The sequence below is a fragment of the Perca flavescens genome, chromosome 9 (genome assembly GCF_004354835.1).
Source record: "Perca flavescens isolate YP-PL-M2 chromosome 9, PFLA_1.0, whole genome shotgun sequence".
In the NCBI taxonomy this organism is placed as follows: domain Eukaryota; kingdom Metazoa; phylum Chordata; class Actinopteri; order Perciformes; family Percidae; genus Perca; species Perca flavescens.
In genome coordinates, this window is record NC_041339.1 from 27,285,730 (window position 1) to 27,304,768 (window position 19,039).

The window sequence follows — 19,039 nt, forward strand, 5'->3', positions numbered from 1 at the left end:
CAGGAACAGTGCGACTGGGGAAACACTGGAGGAAACTCAATGAAACTTCTGTTAGCTACTACTTTAATCAATGACATTCCATTTCATTATGAAAAATAAGTTAATTACAAATAATTTCTGCACATGTTAATATGTGTATATCATAGCCTATTCATATTGCTCAGTTCATACTGTTAATACTGTTCATACCGTATGCAGTATATCTTTAAATATTCTTAACTATCCCCTACTATTTATTATTTATATTTTCATTATTTATCCCGATACAGGTACATTACTTTGCGCTTTACTGCTTTTTACACTTCTGCATGGATGATAAACTGCATTTCGTCTTCTCAGTACTTGCACGCAATGACAATAAAGTTGAACCTAATCTAATCTAAACTATAAAAAAAGAAGAAGCATGCAGCTGTATGATGAGCTGTTGACCGAACATGTAAACACCTAACGGAAATATGCAGATCATCTGCGGAAAAATTTAAACAAAAGCAAACATTGACTGTGAATCCTCACTATCCTGCAAGTGACAATGCTATCTTGGTAAAACCAGATACACACATGATACAAACGTGTTTGTTTTAGAAAGGTTTGGCATACAAATCCAAACTCTTCCACCAGAGGGTAAACTTGGATTATAATAAACCATTCTAACAAGAAGGACAGGATGTAGGAAGTATTTTAAACTGACTAGCACATGCCATGTCTCCATGGGCTTTACAGACCCACATCAAAAGTGGTACCCAGGCAAGTGCAAGCTCTCTAACAACACAGGGAAACACTCCAACGAGCCTCAGCACATAACAGACTGTTAGAGAGATAATTCAAAGAGAGATCAGCCATCCTCTGATAGCTGGGGTACAATATTAGCCATATATAGGAAAAAATCAATTAGAGAGAATAACCAAACCCACACACAAATGCCTATGAACAGTGCTGAACCATCTAGGTTACCCCTGAAACAGATTCAGAGTTACTGTCAGAGTGTGTTGCATAATGTGTATTTGGTACTGCAGATTTGCCTCATTGTGGGCAGCCCTTTCGATTTGTACTATGTGGGTGTACAGAAATCTGAAAAGTTTCTCCTCTCGACAATCGTTGCCATGGTGGCCATCGTGGATACCAGGGTGATTGCATGGTAACATAATGGTTACAGATGCTTGTTTGTGTGGTTGTGCACCCTCCGAGCCAAAGACAGAATATACAGCATTTTGCTCATAAAGGCTCCAGTTTAGATGATAGATTTTACATCCCAGCAGACAGGAGACAAAACAAATGTATTGTGGGGAAAGATGTTGACCCCTAATAATTCCTCTATTTTAGCAGCAGGAATCCACTGTAAAGTAGGATTAGGATATGTGTCCCACATACTGATAGCAGGTCCTTTTTCCTTTCAATCTAACCCCTTGTTAACCTAGTTAATTGTTTTGGTGTTTGTCTTAATTTCTGGCACAAAGGACAGTGTATAACTGACGAAGAATAATATACAGTCAGGGATGAGAATGGAAAGGCTTCCTGGGTATATTGTGAACAGTATGAACATAAACAAAGATGGCAACCTCGCAGCATCAAAGTTCTCTGAAATCCTTTTCTGCAGAGACATTTCATTTACATTGACAGGAGTAAAGTAGGGAAATTTGGGGCCCCTCACGAGATGTGACACTAAACACAAAGGATCATAGGATCACAGGAAGCCTTATTAATCCAGACTTCATACCTTCTCTCTAAACTGAGCTCTGTTCTGTTATTAATGCCTTTGATGCATGCACATTCACTATTTTTTATCTGTTCCAAAGCATTATTAACAGTGGAGGGACTTAATGATTAAGTATTATATTGTATGTTCTCCATGTCAAACTGAAGACTCTGGTATCCAGGCTCAGTAGCTCTTCTGCCATATCACAAAGAGTAAAACAGCCTTAATCCACTTCAGACCCTGAATCCTGCTTTTAAAGTATTGTTATTTAATGCACATGTCCAACCCCCTGTTTTTTTACTGCAGACTCTCCCTTTATCCCTTATTCCCCTGAGACACTTGTACATGTAATTAGTGTTTATGGCTGAAAGCCCTCTTCCTTTCTAAGCCACCTCATCACTGTATTTCCATTCTTAGTCAGCTTCTCTCTGGCAGCTTGAGTGAGTGAGTGAGTGTAGTAAAAAGCAACTCTTCAGCTCTCTAGAGGTCTTCTCTGAATGCACATCACACAACTGAATGTCTCTTTGTACTGTCCCAATGTGTAATAGCTGTATATGTTAGCCCAAAACATCTTCAGGAATTCTTAGCAGAGCAAATTTACCAAAAATTGAGAGTATTGATATTCCTTTTCATGATTTGTTTTATCTGTAATCTGTCAGCCTTATTAACAAGGCCCCGGACCCCCACTGACATTGACTCTTAACCCCCCTCCCCTCCCCCCCACTCATAGTCACTAACACTTTGCATTAACCACATACATCCTGGACTGTACACCAGCCCATTACATATACTATATATTTTTGCACATTCTGCACTAAACCATTCAGCCCCTTTCTTCTTAAACAGCTATATTTGTTTCTGTGTTTATTTCATATTAATGATCACTTTGTTTTTTTATGTATGCACAAACCACCAAGGCAAATTCATTAACTGTTACTTACTTGGCAATAAATCCTTTTCTAATTCTGACCTCTTTTTCACATACTTCTATTCCATCATGCGTAGGAATTGGGACTTTAAAGACATTGTTTGCCATGTGTCTTTGTTAGCACTTGGATAAAACAATCTCCAGATAACTATAGATTTGTTAGCAAATTTTAAAATGCTTTCTCTCCTAAACCAAAAAAAATTGACAGACACCAGACACCCTATTTAATTTCCTAACTGACAACATATAATCTCTATTGCCCCAAACTATTGCCAATACAATACGTCAGCCTACCAGTCTCATAACTGTGAGCTTTCAACCTGATCAATTATGGCAGCCACTGTGCTCATGGTTCACGATGAGGAGGTCCAGGCCTGTTGAGAAAACAATTGCCTGGACTGAGTCTGGGTAGGCTGGGATAGAAAAGAACCACATATGGTGTAAGTGTGTTTATGTGTATTGAGAGTAATGTGATAGTCTGTAGTAACACAGACATCTGTCATACTTAGACTTTTTAGACTCTTAATCCATTCCGCCCCATAGGGACTCTTCTGCATCTAAACAGCTTCTGGAATTTTAAAACTAAACTGGTGTAAAACTAAACTGATGTACAAAGGAATTACATGTTTTTTTATTTTCTTATTTTATTTAGTAATATATGCAAGCAGCCAGTTTATTTAATGGTCAAGCATAGATCCGACTTTTTTAGTTCATAGGTAGCCTATGTTGAGAGAGCCTGGCAAATATGTTAGGTGCGAAAAAAATGGTGCACAATTTGGCATAATGTGCTTCCTACACAGTTTAACACAGGTGATAATCCAACTGGGCACATACAGTTCTCCTCAACTCCGCCGTTAATATGCATTGTCACATTGGGTAATGTAAATGAAAAGAAAGATGCTTGAGATCCTGAAAGCCCATTCTTGCCCACCTTTCCTTCCAAACACTCTTTTTCTTTACTCCAGTTGGCCTACATTTCAGAACGATTTTTAGGCCTACTTTTTACTCAAGTCCACTACATGCTTGGTACTTCAAGTAGCTAGTAGACATTTTGATGCTATTTCATTTAGCCTACTTAAATAAAATGTTGAATGCTGGACTTTTAGCCTACTTGTAACTTAGGCTACACAATTGCTACTTTTACTTAAAAGTACATTATCTGGGTAGGTCTTTATTACTGTATAAGTAGCCTAACTTGATTTTGTGCTGAAATAAACGTAGGCTACTTAGTTACATTCCACCTCTGTATGTTCAGTTCAGACGGGAGAAGTTTTATTTTGGTAGTCAACAATAATCTTACGTGTTCCTTTATGCGTGTTTTATTTTGAAAGTCGTATCGGAAGCTTTATGATGTTATTTCAGCTGACTTGACAGTCTGGGGTCTCCTCTCCTCTCCTCTCCCACTCTGCGGCTGCTGGTCGCTGTCATGCAGGTGGAATCTGCGCAATGTAGCTCAGTGTAGGAATCTCCAATCCAACCAGACATCAGCGGCCTGCAATGCTCATACACCGGGCACTGCACTTCGGAGATCAGGCTGTATTTACCGCTGTGGAGGAAGCACTTAATACAAACGGAGAATTAGAAGATTTTCTTTCTGCTTTCACTTGATGATCAATGGTTTGTTTAAATATACGGGCATTATTATTTTGACACGAGATGACAATACAGCTAAATTAAGAATTTCTCTAAGCATTATTCTGCTGGAATAACCACACAGTGTTGTGTTGATGCTGAGGTGTTTTTCTCTCCTGGCGCAGTCTAACTCAGCTGGAGTCGCATAGGATGCCATACAATCCTATAGGAAGTGACTTTCGCAGCTTGACAGGCAACAATTTCCAAGAAACAAAAAGGACGTAATCTTGCGGCTCTTTTCGCTTTAAACACACGAACACGATGGATGAAGGCACTGCCAGCGAGACCATCCCAGATCTGAAAGACATAGAGGTGAAAATCGGCCGGAAGACCCCCGAGGGTTTGCTCAGGTGGATGCGGGAAGAGGCGTCCTCTCTCCGGGGAGAAGCCAAGCTGACCACCGCGCACGACACCTGTAAGGACACGGGGAAGAAGAGTTTGGATGAAAAGATCAGGAAATTGAAGATGGAGATGGTAAGAGTGCTTCAGTCGAGTGTGTGTGTGTGTGTGTGTGTGTGTGTGTGTGTGTGTGTGTGTGTGTGTGTGCGTCGCGCGCGCGCATGATGTGTACGTGTGGCAGACTCTTGTTTTCCAGGTTGTGGCATTTAATGAAGTCAGTCACCACAGCATTGAGATATAATATTGATTGAGAAGAGAATTTGAGCCAGCCAGTTCTGCTCCACTGGACTCTGTTGTGAATATTTAAACATTTATCAGCATATCAGTTTATCATGACTCAGAGATGGTTGAAAACTATGCAGCACAGTCATTGCCTATAGGTGTAGGCTACAAGCAAGATAAGTAGTAGCCTATTTGTATTAGTAGTATTGTATTAGCTAGATGAATTCATCAAAAACAGTTTTAGTTACAGTACCAAAAAAAAACACCAAGATTAGTATTTGTTTTTGATAGGACTGCAAGCTAAATCATATTAACCATAACTACCAAATTGTTATTTGAGACCAATACATACGATCTCAATATTTAATGTTTAGTTAATGTGCCAGACATGACCGATAATGATAGGCCTACATTGGCTGTAATTATTATTTTTGAACATAATATAAACCAATAATATTGATCTCTTATAGGCCTATATTTCGTTTTAAAGAATTGTGATCAAGATAGGTGCAGGACATATTACAGTTACAAAGTCAACTTGTCAGTGCTCTCTGGTGGACAAACTACGTAATGTGACACTGCTTCCAACCTAGTTTGGCATTTCTATACTGCAATTTCTTGTTACCTATGGCCAACAACATATAAACCGATAACAATGTCTGCAATAAGCTAATATCGGCTTGGACAATTCATCAGTCTAACTCTAATTGGTACTCTCTGAAACTAACCAATGTTTTTGCTTTGATTCAGTTGGACTGAATAGCAAATGTATGGTATTTTCAATACTGTAGTCTGTATGGTGAATATTACTTTTTCTCACGTATGACAACACTTTATTTACTATAGGCTCTGAGTTTTGGTGTGATATATATTGGTAGGCTACATTATTTATCCCATTGAAATATATTTTAGTTTGATTCATATGTAAAAAAAAACGTTTCACATATTTAATGATTATCACATGTAGAATTGAACTGCAATTGAACTTTTTCTTTTCTCCAGACAATTTGTTTTGTTCTTTTGTTTTGACAGCAGATTATTTCCTGTTGAGCAGTGGTCAATTTGTTCCATTAAACAAATAGCTCTCTTACTTCTTGTTTACATGGACCCTTCTCCTCCAAACAGTGGAGGCCTGTAGCAACAATGCACCACTCTACTGTTGTTTTGTTTCCCCTTTTGTGATCATGTATGTCATACATTCTTATGGTTGCAACACTGCCACCACACTCCCAAACAAAGCCAGCTGTCTTCTGAGAGAGTTGCTCCAAAACATGTCAGTTACATTCAAACATCCTAAACACATTATCAGTTTGGTCAAGTGTTAGAAATATAAACTTATTTCATTCCAGTGTCTTAGCAATGTCTGTAGCCTGTTCAGCAGCTGTATCCGTCAACGGTGAGTTATTTTAAGACAAGAGAGGGGGGCTGTAAATCGGGAAGAGAGGACCGTGAGTTGGAAGTGTGTTTAGCAATTGTTGCCATAATTCTAAGCCAATAAAGTGTGTTAAGTCGGGTGGAGAGGACGGCAAGGTTGTGTTATTTTTAGCGGTTCCTACCAGAATTCTAAGCCAAAGAAGTGTCTGTCCGTCAGGTGCAGAGGACGGCGAGGTTGTTGTGTTTTTAGTGGTTCTTACCGTAATTCTAAGCCTAGGAAGTGTGTCTGTCCAACCGGTGGAAAGGACAGCAAGGTTGTTGTGTTTTTAGCGGTTCCTACCTTAATTCTAAGCCGAAAAAAGTGTGTCTGTCAGTTGGGTACAGAGCTCCACGTGAGCACGGGCTTTTATGACTGTCTACATAGCCAGCATCTAACGTTAGCTACTCTGATGTGCTGTGAAGTAATGTCTGGCTATGAGACAAGCGTCTAGCAACATTATTGTGGATGCTGCGGTCTCAGCCTGGCAACCCCCGTGAACTTCAAGTCTGGTTTGGAGGGGGCGGGGAAGACGACTCTCTCCAGTATTTTGAATTTGTATTACAGTAACTATTTTAAACACTAGCTGTCAGTATTACATATTGCACCTTTAAAGAGAAATTAACTGTTGTCGATCAATGTCAGCCAGTTCCTAAGTATATAGTCAACCAACGCACCCAGTTTGGATTCACAAAGCATCCAGAGAGTTTCTTTAAATCTGTTGAGAGCAGAGAGCTAGACTGATTTGTTAACAGTTTCAGCCATTTATCAGGTCTGCTGCAAAAGAGGGAGGACTGAGAGAGAAGTGATAAAAAGCCTCTTCCTGACTGCAGGGGAATGAAACTTCCAGCAGTGTGTGTATGTATGTGTGTGTGTGTGTCTGCTTCATTCATCTGTGAGAGTGGTGTGGTGTAATAGGAGTGCAGAAGAAGAGTATTGCACTTTAATCTAATGAAAAACTGCAGACACACTTTTGCATACATTATTAATCAGTATGGGTTTTTTTTCTCACTGTTTTGTGTCTGTTGTGTTTCACAGTCATTTGTCATGCACCGATTATATTTTCATTGAGTTTGACCTGCCGATACTCTGTAGTGTAGTATAACCGATTCGGATTTCATTTTTTCTGACCACTTTAAAGCACACACAAATATTTCTTTCTGTAATAGAACATTTTACATTTTGCATAGAACATAGAAAATGATTTTAACAGATAATCGATCGCTATAAAATAGAACTATATAAATTACTCATGGTGTGGGAAATTCACACACATCTAAAGTGCAATGTTAGAACCATTTCCTTCTTTTCACATCCAATATCCAACTAAAGAAATCTGATATATTTAGCAAACTACACTTTTGTATGTATGAAAACAGGTAATGGCAATAAAATAATATAGGCCTATAAATAAAAAATAAAATAAATATAGCCTTGTAGTATATATTTATTTCTCAAAACACACACACAGGCCTGTTTGAACATCAACAGTAAAGCTACCTGAAAACAGTGTATTGTTCCTTTTTTAGCAAGTTTGCTTTATTTGTCATTGTGCATAAATATGAACAATACCGTTGCTGTCAACAGGCTTATCTGCTAACGTTATACCGACGGTTACCTCGGAACAATCCAGCAAATAGACGGTACCTACGGTCCAGTTACCTGAAACAGATGATTTAACGTCACCACTCATTTTACACACAGTTTAGCAACAAAACTAAACGCTCAGGGAAGATTACAGTATGCATCCCCACTAACCTGGAAAGCGTTTTAAACAGTAACGTTAGTACAGCGTGTCAGAGGAATACAGCATCTCCTGCAGCGGGGCGTCAGAGGCAGAGGGACCACAGCGTTCGCTAACGTTAGCTTCTTGTCTCATTTGGTGGTCTGTTGCGGTTTTTTCATGTTCCAGTTGTTCAGTCTCAGAGGGGAGAGAGAGCGGCTGACTGTTCGCCTGACATCAGTAGAGCAGACTGCTTTGCAGAGCCGTGTATAATTACGACTTTATGACATTTCGTAAACAGCTGATGGAGCGGCTGTGCGCCGCTGCTACATGCATATAGCGGAAACCCTGCCTGTACACGTGTGATGCTGATGTTGCGTGATGTTAATCATGCGGCGCCCGAGTGCATTTGACCGGCATAAAATCAGCATATGTCAGACTGACTGGCCAATCGCCGGTCATGGCCGATCACATCAAAATCGGCCAGTTCCGGTCACCAGCCGGTCAGTCGGTGCATCTCAATTTGTTACTCTACTGTGTCACCACCAGTAATGAAATGTTGCTCTGCTTCTTGTTAACTGTTAGTGTACACATAAAATGTACACTTTATAGTGTATGTTAGACATGAACAAACATTTAAACTTTTATGTCAACTTCACATAACAAAAACTCATTCATCAGCCCGAGTTACTAAGTAAGAGTCAAACTGAATTTGTTTTTTTTCGACAAATAAGGCAACTGCTGTACAATGCCTTTCCCTTTGCATGGCTACCCTGTGGAGTTTTTCTCCACTAGCAGTGCTATGGAGCAATTGTTTGGGGCTGTTTTGTTTGCACATGATTGATCAACATTTAATTGACAGAAATATTGTTGTTATATATTGTAAATATATGTTTCCAGCTGTCTAATGGAAGACACTCTCCTGATCTAAACAGATTTACTGGAGACAGACAAAACCACACAAAGACACATACACACACACACACACACACACACACACACACACACACACACACACACACACACAAACGCTGCTATCAAAGGGAGACATAAAGGGTGAATGCTGTGTTTTTTATTGCTCGGGGTACGTCATTCTTCTTGTCTTGTGATTCTTTCTCTCTGTAGCTTTTTGCTGTCATTCTCTACTGCTGTCTTCCACCTCTGGGCAGTTAAATGACATTGCAAAGTCAGCGTTGAGCGCAGAGCAGAGCTGTAGGGAATCCAAATCTAGTCTATTTAATCTCAGTCTTCTTTCTAGCTACTGGCCATATCGCCTCAAAGACTTTGTCTAATTAAATTATTGCCAAAGGACCTGAGCTCCTTTATTCGCCCATAACATTTAGTTTTCAACCCTGTCTCTGAGAAATTATGTTTATATCCTAATTTGTTTTCCCAAATATGTTTTAATAATAAAAAAATCCTGCATGTTGTGATCCAAAACATGTCTTCTGGGTAGTCTGTAAGGGACAAATAGAACAAGGAGACGGAGAAAGATGATAATGAGGGAAGAATAAACAGATGCAATGCTTTGATCAGTCAAATAAAGAAACACAAAAGAGAAAATTAGACAAAATACAAGGATGAGTAGATATTTTACAGATCATTCAGGGGTGAAGGTAGACAGATGGAGCAGTTGGAGGTTCACGGAGCGACAGGGCCAACCTTCTGTCATTTGAGCCTGTAGGGACTCTGCAAGGACACTGTATGTCTGCAGAGTTAGATTGGGAAGGTGAAATGACAGACAGGGACACCAGAGGACATGAGAGAGAGACTGCGCAGAGAGACAGGTTCTTTTTTTGTGCTGGTGTACGAGAAAACGAGTGTGTTTGTGCTGTCCCTGCTGGCAGTGATTCAGCAGTCTGTTAGGTAGCTGTGTGACATTGGGAAGCTGTTTTCGCCCACGTGGGAGAGTCTGCGTCACTGATCACACTTCAGCTGTGCATATGTTATCGCAACACGGTCTCACGGCAGTTTGCGTGAGACTGGGTTGGTAATCGCTGTGTACCGTATCAGATAGATAGATAGATAGATAGATAGATAGATAGATAGATAGATAGATAGATAGATAGATAGATAGATACTTTATTGATCCCCAAGGGGAAATTCAAGACTGAATGGCTGTGTTGTGACACTCAATCTGTCAATACATGATTGAAAATGCATTCTTACACTTACCATTCCCCCCAAAAGAGAGGATTGTCTGATTAGATTAACCTTGCTGATCCTTTCGCATATCGAAAAGGAAAAAAGCTGGTCTACAATAACATGTAAAATGAATGGAAAGGATTATTCTGTTTTATTACAAGTTGGGTTTTATTTTCATTGTCAATTTTGGTTATGATAACATAACACTCACCCGAAGACAGATGGCAAGAAACACAAGCGGTCAGCCAAGACTGGTTGTAAATAAGTCAAGAATGTTATTGCAGATTAGAATGAATGATGGCCCAAACTACAAAAATAAGACCTAAATCGTATCCCCTTAATTCTTTAAGATAAGAGTTAGTATCAGGCCAAGTTTTATTTGAAAAATAACACTTGGCTTCTGTTTGGGGAAAAAAAGCTGCATTTCATAACTTTTGGCACATTTGAACAGTAAAACAGCAAAGATAAAAGAGCATCTACTGTCACACTTTAGAATTTGATAAATGACATGTTGATAGTTAAAAATAACAATCACTTAATACTTTTTATCTAAAACATTTGAGAGTTTTGCAGCAGCTGTCGCCTCAGTTTGTGTCTCGTGTAACCATTTAATCAACATCTCTGCCTGGATAAAACCAAGGTACAAACCTCTGATCCCAAACATGACACCACAATTTGCTCTGCCACATAATCCAAAATTTTGACAGAAGAAAATGTCCCAAAAAAACTACAATGGAAACCAAAGTCCACCAAAAATCCACAATAGTAAACAACAATGTTTACTACAGTAAACCCAACAATGTTCACAGTGTACAGCGTGAAAGCTGTTTTAGGTACGTCTGATGCGTTGGCAGTCGTGGCACATTCAGGGTCTCACCGGTGTTTTGTAGTTTGACAGAGATAGAAATAGGTCAGTCAAAGTCAGGGACTGAAACACACCTTCAGTTAAATTCCCTCATGCAGAGGAGATCACTGAAGTGTTACCATCAGACACCTTCTCCTGTTGGTGTTTGTATTCTGTGCTGAGGGTTTTTCCTAAAGCTCAGCTGTGTTACACTGAGACAGCGTGAATGCACACATACAACTGGTATGGATTACATTAATTGATTGTTTAGTCTGTTGAATGTCAAAAATAATGGCAAATGCTTGTAAGCAGATCCTAAAGTGATGTCTTCCAGCAACTTATTTTGATTGACCAATAATCAAAAACACTAAACAAAATATCCATACATACTAATTTTAAAAGTGATACAAAAGTTAAAGAACAAATCTTCACATTGTACAAGATGTTACTTTTTTTTTTAACTTTGCAAATGACTGCAGTTACACTATTATTAAACTGCCATTGATCACCATCCAGTTGATCAGTTATTTGATCAATAGACTGACTTATTTGACTTATGAAAAACAATGGTAACGTAAAGGTGCTCTATGCCAGTGGTTCCCAACCTGGGGTCCGGGCACCCCCAGGGGGGGCGGCAAAGATCACAGGGGGTGCGCAAGTCTTTATCTGGTTTGAGGTTGAGGTAAAAAAAAAATATTTGCACACGTTAAACAATATGATAATACACTAGAATATATAATGTATACAAAAGTCTGTATGAAAACTATATATTTTGTTGTAGGCTTGTTTTTCCTGCCGCCACAGCATCACATCATGTGCTCAGCTTTTCTTAGACATGAGTAGGGGGGGCGCCAAGGAAAAAAGGTTGGGAACCACTGCTCTATGCGATGTTGGGTGACGTTATTCTTGTTGATGTTCCCTCCCCCTCCCTTCCGTGCTTCCACACACTAACAACCCCCCTCCCCCCACCCCAAATCCTTCTTGTCGGTTATTGGCTGAACGCTGGAACACCTTGTTATGTTTTTGTGGTACAGTTAGTGGACCCTGGGCTGTCTACAGAGACCGCGTTTTTTTACAGTGTGTTCAGGGGACCGGATACTAGTGAGGAGAGGTTTGCTGCAGGTGACAAAAAATGTTGTAGCCTAAAAAACGCGTGACATCACTCAGAGTACCTTTAGTTCAGCATTTTTTCAATTTTGTAGAATAAGGTGTCATGAAACAGTTTTTAGGAGGATTACTCCGCTGTTAATATTTAAATGTCATTTGATTTAAGAAAAATCCTGAGCCAAGTGAAATCTCGCTCATTTAGCAGATTCATTTTAAACAAAGAATAATTCTGAATATTGTTTGCAGTGCAAAGGCAGAAACATTAACTTTCCAGAATCCTATGTATCAGCCTGATGGTGCTTGGCCTCACGCCTCAGCAGGAAAACTGAAATCTGTTTGGCCGTACATACTGATGGCACAAAAATGAAAAAAAATGACAGATGATTAATGTGTGTGTTCAGTCCTCAAGGCTGCGGAAGTCCTGGGCTCCCTGCTCTCATCTGGCTGACTGGACTCACCTAAAAAGCTTTTGGCCCCAGTTTGACTTTTTTCATTCAAGTGGGTCCTTTCTATACTAAGTCCATTTGACTTCATCGTATAATTAAAGGCTGTAATCAATTCGGAAATAATAAAAAGATGAAATAATTTCCTGCTGGAACAGCAGCATAACACACAATGTAAGACACAGCTGGTGTGTATGTAAACTGGACGGATTCCACTGTTGGCAAAATGATAGACATGTAGGCATTTTTAATGAAAAAATTATGAATGAATGAAAACACAATTTGCATGAAGGACTTATTTGCACATTTTTATTTAACAGAATGTGATATCTTTGTATTGTACAATGTTGATTTCTAGAATAATCACAAAAACTAAATAAACTAATTCTAAAGATGAAAGCATTTACGGTAATAAGACCAAAAGCAATGCTGCATTTTAGATCTGGATTTTGGTTACATTTCTGCTTGTTATTCTACATTTATTCACTGAAACTGCTCTTTCTGGGAAAATGTAGTAGGATTATGTGCATTTTCTACAGTATATGCCATATGTTTCAGGAAAACAAATCTATATCCAGGACTGTGACTACTAATTGTTTGCTTGATTAGTGTTTTGTTGTGTAATGTTTTGCTTTAAAAATGACTTAAAGCATTAATTATCAATATAGTTGCAGATTATTTATTTATTTTTTATTTAACTCTACTTGTATCATCATTTCCTTTTACATTCATGTTTACTAATGACAAATTAAAGGAAATAATTTCCAACGTTCTTCTATTGATCAAATTCAGTGAAAACAGTGAATTGAATATAAAAGGCAACACTGAAAAAAGAATGACCGTCACATTTTAAAGTGCGGTTTTCTACTGATATTTTCTTTCAACTAACACAAAAAATATTGGAGTGTCTTTCGCGATATGTCGCAGCCTTTTGCGATGTGTTTATTGCGCTAGTTGATATCGCAATGACGATAAAAACAATATATTGTGCAGCCCTAGGATACACATCAATCGAGATTATTCAATAAAAGGCAGCCTTCCGACTAAAGAAGAATGAATTTAGTGGCTCTATGTTGTCAGACAACTCAGCAGCAGAGTGAGCACAGACAGCTTCGTTAGCATTGTGCTACCTCAGCGCTGACAGACATGGAGCTACTTTTACTGCCACCCTCTTTAGGCGCTCAGTCTGACTGTGCCTCGGGACACCAGCCAGTTTACAGCCACGCACGCACACACGCACACAGATCTGCACCACATTGACCACCATTCTTCTTCATCTTAGTTGTTCCAGATGTCTTTTCTGCATCTTAGATGATGTGGGGTCACATCTTTTTACACAGTCACATATTATATGTATATATATATATATATATATATATATATATATATATATATATATATATATATATATATATATATATATATATATATATATATATATATATATATATATATATATATTCATTTGGCAGATGCTTTTGTCCAAATAAGTGCATTCAAACTCAAAACAAACACGTTGAAAGTGCAAATCTCCCCAATAAACTGCTAAACGTGTGTTCAGAGAGCTATAGTGGGATGGTAGTTAAGCGCTAGCACGGGGTGTTGAGGTGTAGCCTGAAAAAGTTGTTTTTTTGTCTTGTGGGGACTCTACTCCCATATGAGGACAAAAAGCTGGTCCCCACACGCTTGACCATCTTTGCATTTATGGATTAAAACTTTGGTTTTGGTTCAGATTAAAGTCATGCTTTGGTAAGGTTTGGGTTAAGCATATAGCGGTTATGGTTTAGGTTTTGGTAAACCAATGTCCTCACAAATCACATAAACAACCCATTTAAAGATTTCAAGGCAATCGGACTGAGTAACAGTGGTTGAGTTAATGATGTAGGCCCATATCATAGTGGGCTGCACGTAACAGGGGCAACCCGCCTATATTCAACGTAAGCATGGAGTATTATCTAAACAGATGGTTCCCAACCTTTGAGGCCTTTGACTCCTAGAAATGAAGCTGCTTGTAACCCCTCATCAAAGCTTATGGCCTGAATGTGGACCAAAAGGGGATTTTACTTCTCTGATCGTATCATTTGAATGATTTATAGAGGCCTAAAAATGTGAAAGTATACAATAGGTCACACAAAAACACAAAAAAATAGAAGAAAGGAAGAAAAACAAATATAATTTAGATTTATGTGACTTCTCAGTTTTATCTTTTGGGGCTTCCAACCCACAATTTCGAAACCACTGATCTAAATCACCCATCTTCAGTATTTAACTACAGTGGGCCTGATACTGACAAAGATGAGGGGAATACACTGAAGGTGCTTAAGTAGTTTCTACAGCCAGCGGTGGTTTAAACAAAGGTCAGCCACCTCTATGCCTAAAAGGTTATGTATGAGACATGTTTTTCTCTGTACATGCACACTTTTCCTTGTAGATGAAGGAATCTCGGGATGGCAGGGAGAGGTTTTTTTTGAGAATCATGACAGAAATGCCATACAGACTAATTCTACAATGATGCATCGCCCCACTGGAGGCATGGCTATTGATGCTAACATTATGCAGGACCAAGAGATGAATACTTTGGCAGTTTGAAAGAATCAATACCTTTCTTTCTATAGTATATATAGGAAATGAGCAGTATACAAAGACTCCTAAAGGTCAGACAGCAAAGGACTTAATGTCCCTGCACTTCTACCTAACATTGCTACATGCAGTTTTTGACCACCTATTCTACCACATTTTCGCAAGTATCAGAGAGAGACAGAAAAAGTAATAAAGAAAAGCATTATTACGTGTTAGAAAACTGAGATACTAAAAGACTAAAGGCTTAAGCTTTGAAAGAGACTTGTTATCTGCAGAGAGGACTGCATCTTTGAATGTCTGTGCCATATATCACCCCTTGGCCCTGCACTTCACCGCAGACCTCTGCTAATGTATTCTGGGGAGGAATTTTCCATGGCCGCAGCCATCTTTTTCCTTTTATTCATCGTTTGGCTTTTTCAACCACCTACACACACACACACACACACACACACACACACACACACACACACACACACACACACATTAGAAGACACCAGACACCAATCTCTGCCAGACACCAATGATTAATCAGACACCAGTCAAGTTAATCATTACTTTAATAATTATATCATAACTAAATAAATATTCAAGTATTTTAATTTACCATTTATTATTGGTGTGTGCCAAAGCTGAATGCTTAAAATAAATATATGCAGACTCCTGGTGGTTCCCAGGTTTATAGTTTGTCTGGTTCTCATATAGAACTTTTGCTTTCCTATTGCAAATTATCAAAACATGAACGCAATGAAAATAGTCATCAACTTTGTACCTTCATTCACATCTCCTTTTTTATTTCTCCACAGGCTCACTTGCGTTCTGTGGACGTCAAGATCTTGCAGCAGTTGCTGGCGGTCCATGAAGGCATTGAGGCAGTGAAATGGTTGCTGGAGGAGCGCAGCACGCTGACGAGCCGCTGCAGCAGCCTAACCAGCAGCCAGTACAGCCTGGGCGAGGGCCCCGACACCTCCTGGAGAGGCTCCTGGAGCAGCCTGCAGGACCCCAATGACAAGCTGGACAACATCTCCATCGGCAGCTACCTGGACACCCTGGCGGATGACATGGATGAGTACTGCCCCTCCAGCTCGGAGTCAGTCATCTGCTCCACCACGCCGCTGGTCTCAGAGGCTACCGCTGGGGGCCGGACAGGGGGAGGCCCTGGGGTCACAGGAGCTGGGGTAGGGGTGAGATCTGGAACTGGGTCTGGAAGTGGGATTCGTGCTGGGCCAAATGAAAATGGAACTGGGGTTGGAAATGGGATGGAGGTGAAAGGTGGACCAGGGACAGGGGGTACCAGTGCTAATACTGGGACTGGGAAACCAGCTGTTCCTGTCAGCTCTCCCCAAGCCAAGTCTGAAGGCCCCAAGCAAGACGCTCCGGTCTGGACGAAGGCTTCAGAGAGGGGTAAAGGAAGTCCTGTTTCTAAGGACAATACCCAGACACAAGCCATCAAGGCTAATGGTGTCCTGGAGAAAGCAATGACACAAACAGGCAGCCCAACCCGCCTCAGCCTCAACGAGAAACTGGGAACCGGCCAGAGCCCCAAACTCAAACCTTACAAAAATGGAAAGATCGACTTGGATACTTGCAAAATGAACGGAAAAATGCATCTGGAGTATGACGCGCACTGGCGATGGGTGCAGTCGCAAGAAGATGTGACGTTTTTGTAAGGAGGTTAATAACAGAGGAGACTAAAGCCACTATTGAACACTCCCTCTGTAACATCAAAGACCAGATCACTGAAGGGTAGAAGAAGAGTGAACTGCTGGTCTGACATGCACATAGTGAAGCTTTCCTTGTTGGAAGACACTGGGTTTGAAAGACTAAGAATAACTTTTTTTCTGTCCTGTGACTGCACTAACTTTCTATAAAACATTGATGTCAGTATTAAGATGGATGCACATTTCAGGATATAGACCCTTTTTTAGCCAAACTGGGCTGCCTCACACAAATCAATTTTAAAATCCTGTGTCTCAGGGTCTTTCTTTCTATTCCCTGATTTCTTTTCTTTTCTTTTCTAAAGCACAGTGAGATGATCTGATGGAGAGCTGAAACATGATTTCAGATTGCTTGACATGCTACATTAACCAATGTAAATGAGAAGATTTTAATTCTAATTTTACTTTATTAAGCAAAAATAAATTCCCATTAGATCAGTTTCTCTTATTACACTCAGTCTATAATTAAAACCCCAGAGGCACAACAAAGATCTCCCCGTAAAGAATATTGTTTTGGGGTCTCTTTACTTCATACACCCTGTAATGGACCTTTAACGCCACTACAAACAGCACTGATAGAGCCGATTGTACTGCATTTAAGTTAGTATAAGACCAAAGATAGTTCCCCTATCAAACCATTATGTTTGAGTCACAAATTAAATTTATTACATGAAACCTTTGTCTAAGACAATATAACTGAACACTTAATGGTTATAGACAGTATTACTTGATAAAGTATTAGCAAAATATAACATTAAAGACTTTTTGATAAAATATGTGAGTGTTTCTCCCCCAAACTCGTAGTTGCCTGAACCAATAGAAGATGTTAAAATAGAAGACAGAGGACTGAGGTTAGTAAAAGTTTCCCTCATTGAAAAATAACGTACCCACTGTTAGCATTTGTGTCATTGTGGAGCTAAATACCTTCAGTGCTTAACCAACCATCTGCAGTCTTGTATATTCACTGAATCGCAATACAGCTACAGTGTGCATCAGGTAGCAGTCGTGGCTGGTTGTAGGCAAATACTGAATATGGCTGAATATTATTTTTTCTTTCCATACGTTATGGTACCCCGTGTACGTTTTTTCTAAGCAGATGTTGTGCCTGATTGGTGTAAACCTTAACTACGTATGATATGCCTGTACTTTTCCCTTTTGAGATGACTGCACTGCTGTTTTGATAATCTGAGTTTTTTGACTCTCTTGCTTGCGTATACAAATGACTAGACCAACCAGTTTGTGTGCTCTCGCTATGTAAGTGTTGACTGGCAAATGTATTATGTTGGCTGGGTGGATATTGCATGCCCTGTGCTGAGAGCTTTATTGGTTAAATCACGAGAGATGTGTTGAAGACCTAAAACAATCAGAAAAGAAAAGCAATATTTCTTGAAGCCTTTCTTGTGGCTTACATAAGCAGCCTGGAGATTCCAAGACTACTGACAAGAAAAGGTGTATGTGTGTGTGTGTGTGTGTGTGTGTGTGTGTGTGTGTGTGTGTGTGTGTGTGTGTGTGTGTGTGTGTGTTTGTTTGTGTGAGAGAGAGAGAGAGAGAGAGAGAGAGAGAGAGAGAGAGAGAGAGAGATGCTGACTTCCTGCCTTAGCACAGCTGGCCTTTCAGGTTCAGATAAGAATAGATGAGTCCCAAAAGTTTTGAACCATTTTCAGCTCATTCATCACAGCGTTACTTCTGCTCCTACCGGTCTGCAGTTAGTCATGTTGATGCTGCAGGGGTAGAGCGACACATTTGATAAACGAATGAGGAACCTGTTACACAATCGGTACACAACTTTGTATGCTACAGTTTACCTCGTCAAAAAAAAGCTCCTTGTGATAAAAGGTTTGGCTTACCCTCTCTCCTACCTTACATGACCTTTTGAAAAACTGATAATGAGGAGTGAGTTTACAATATTGGAATAATGGAATAAACACAATGTATGATCCAGCCCTTACATTTTTAGAGAAATCCAAAGCTTGACAAGTCTGTCGTGTTTTAGTCCTGGAGAGGGGTTTAGCAAACAGTCCATTTCAATTTCAATTTTATTTGTAAGGGACAGTGTGCAATTTAAACATAAATGTAATCATTTAATGCATTGCACCAGAGTTAGCCTCAGGGTAATTTGCATCTGTAGTCCCATTGTTACTCTGATCTTGCTATTTCACTCCATGTAAAGAGTAAACTACTTGTTAATTGCTTGTAT

General features: G+C 39.6%; 1 protein-coding gene across 2 annotated transcripts; it reads left to right on the top strand.

Moving 5' to 3' along the window:
* Window positions 1-4,012: 4,012 nt before the first annotated feature.
* lurap1 (leucine rich adaptor protein 1) lies at window positions 4,013-18,312 on the top strand. 2 transcript variants are annotated; one of them, XM_028588094.1, is made up of 3 exons: window positions 4,013-4,238; window positions 4,379-4,727; window positions 15,931-18,312. In XM_028588094.1, exons 2-3 carry the CDS (start codon window positions 4,515-4,517, stop codon window positions 16,792-16,794), a joined length of 1,077 nt encoding a protein of 358 aa, XP_028443895.1. In that variant the 5' UTR covers window positions 4,013-4,238; window positions 4,379-4,514; the 3' UTR covers window positions 16,795-18,312. The 2 variants fall into 2 exon arrangements, with proteins under 2 accessions (XP_028443895.1, XP_028443894.1); XM_028588093.1 differs by having other exon boundaries at window positions 4,013-4,727.
* Window positions 18,313-19,039: the final 727 nt, after the last annotated feature.

Coding starts and splice junctions, on each gene's coding strand:
- lurap1 (XM_028588093.1), top strand. CDS start 4,515: ATGGATGAAGGCACTGCCAGCGAGACCATCCCAGATCTGAAAGACATA. Junction 4,728..15,930: donor GGAAATTGAAGATGGAGATG/GTAAGAGTGCTT, acceptor ATTTCTCCACAG/GCTCACTTGCGTTCTGTGGA.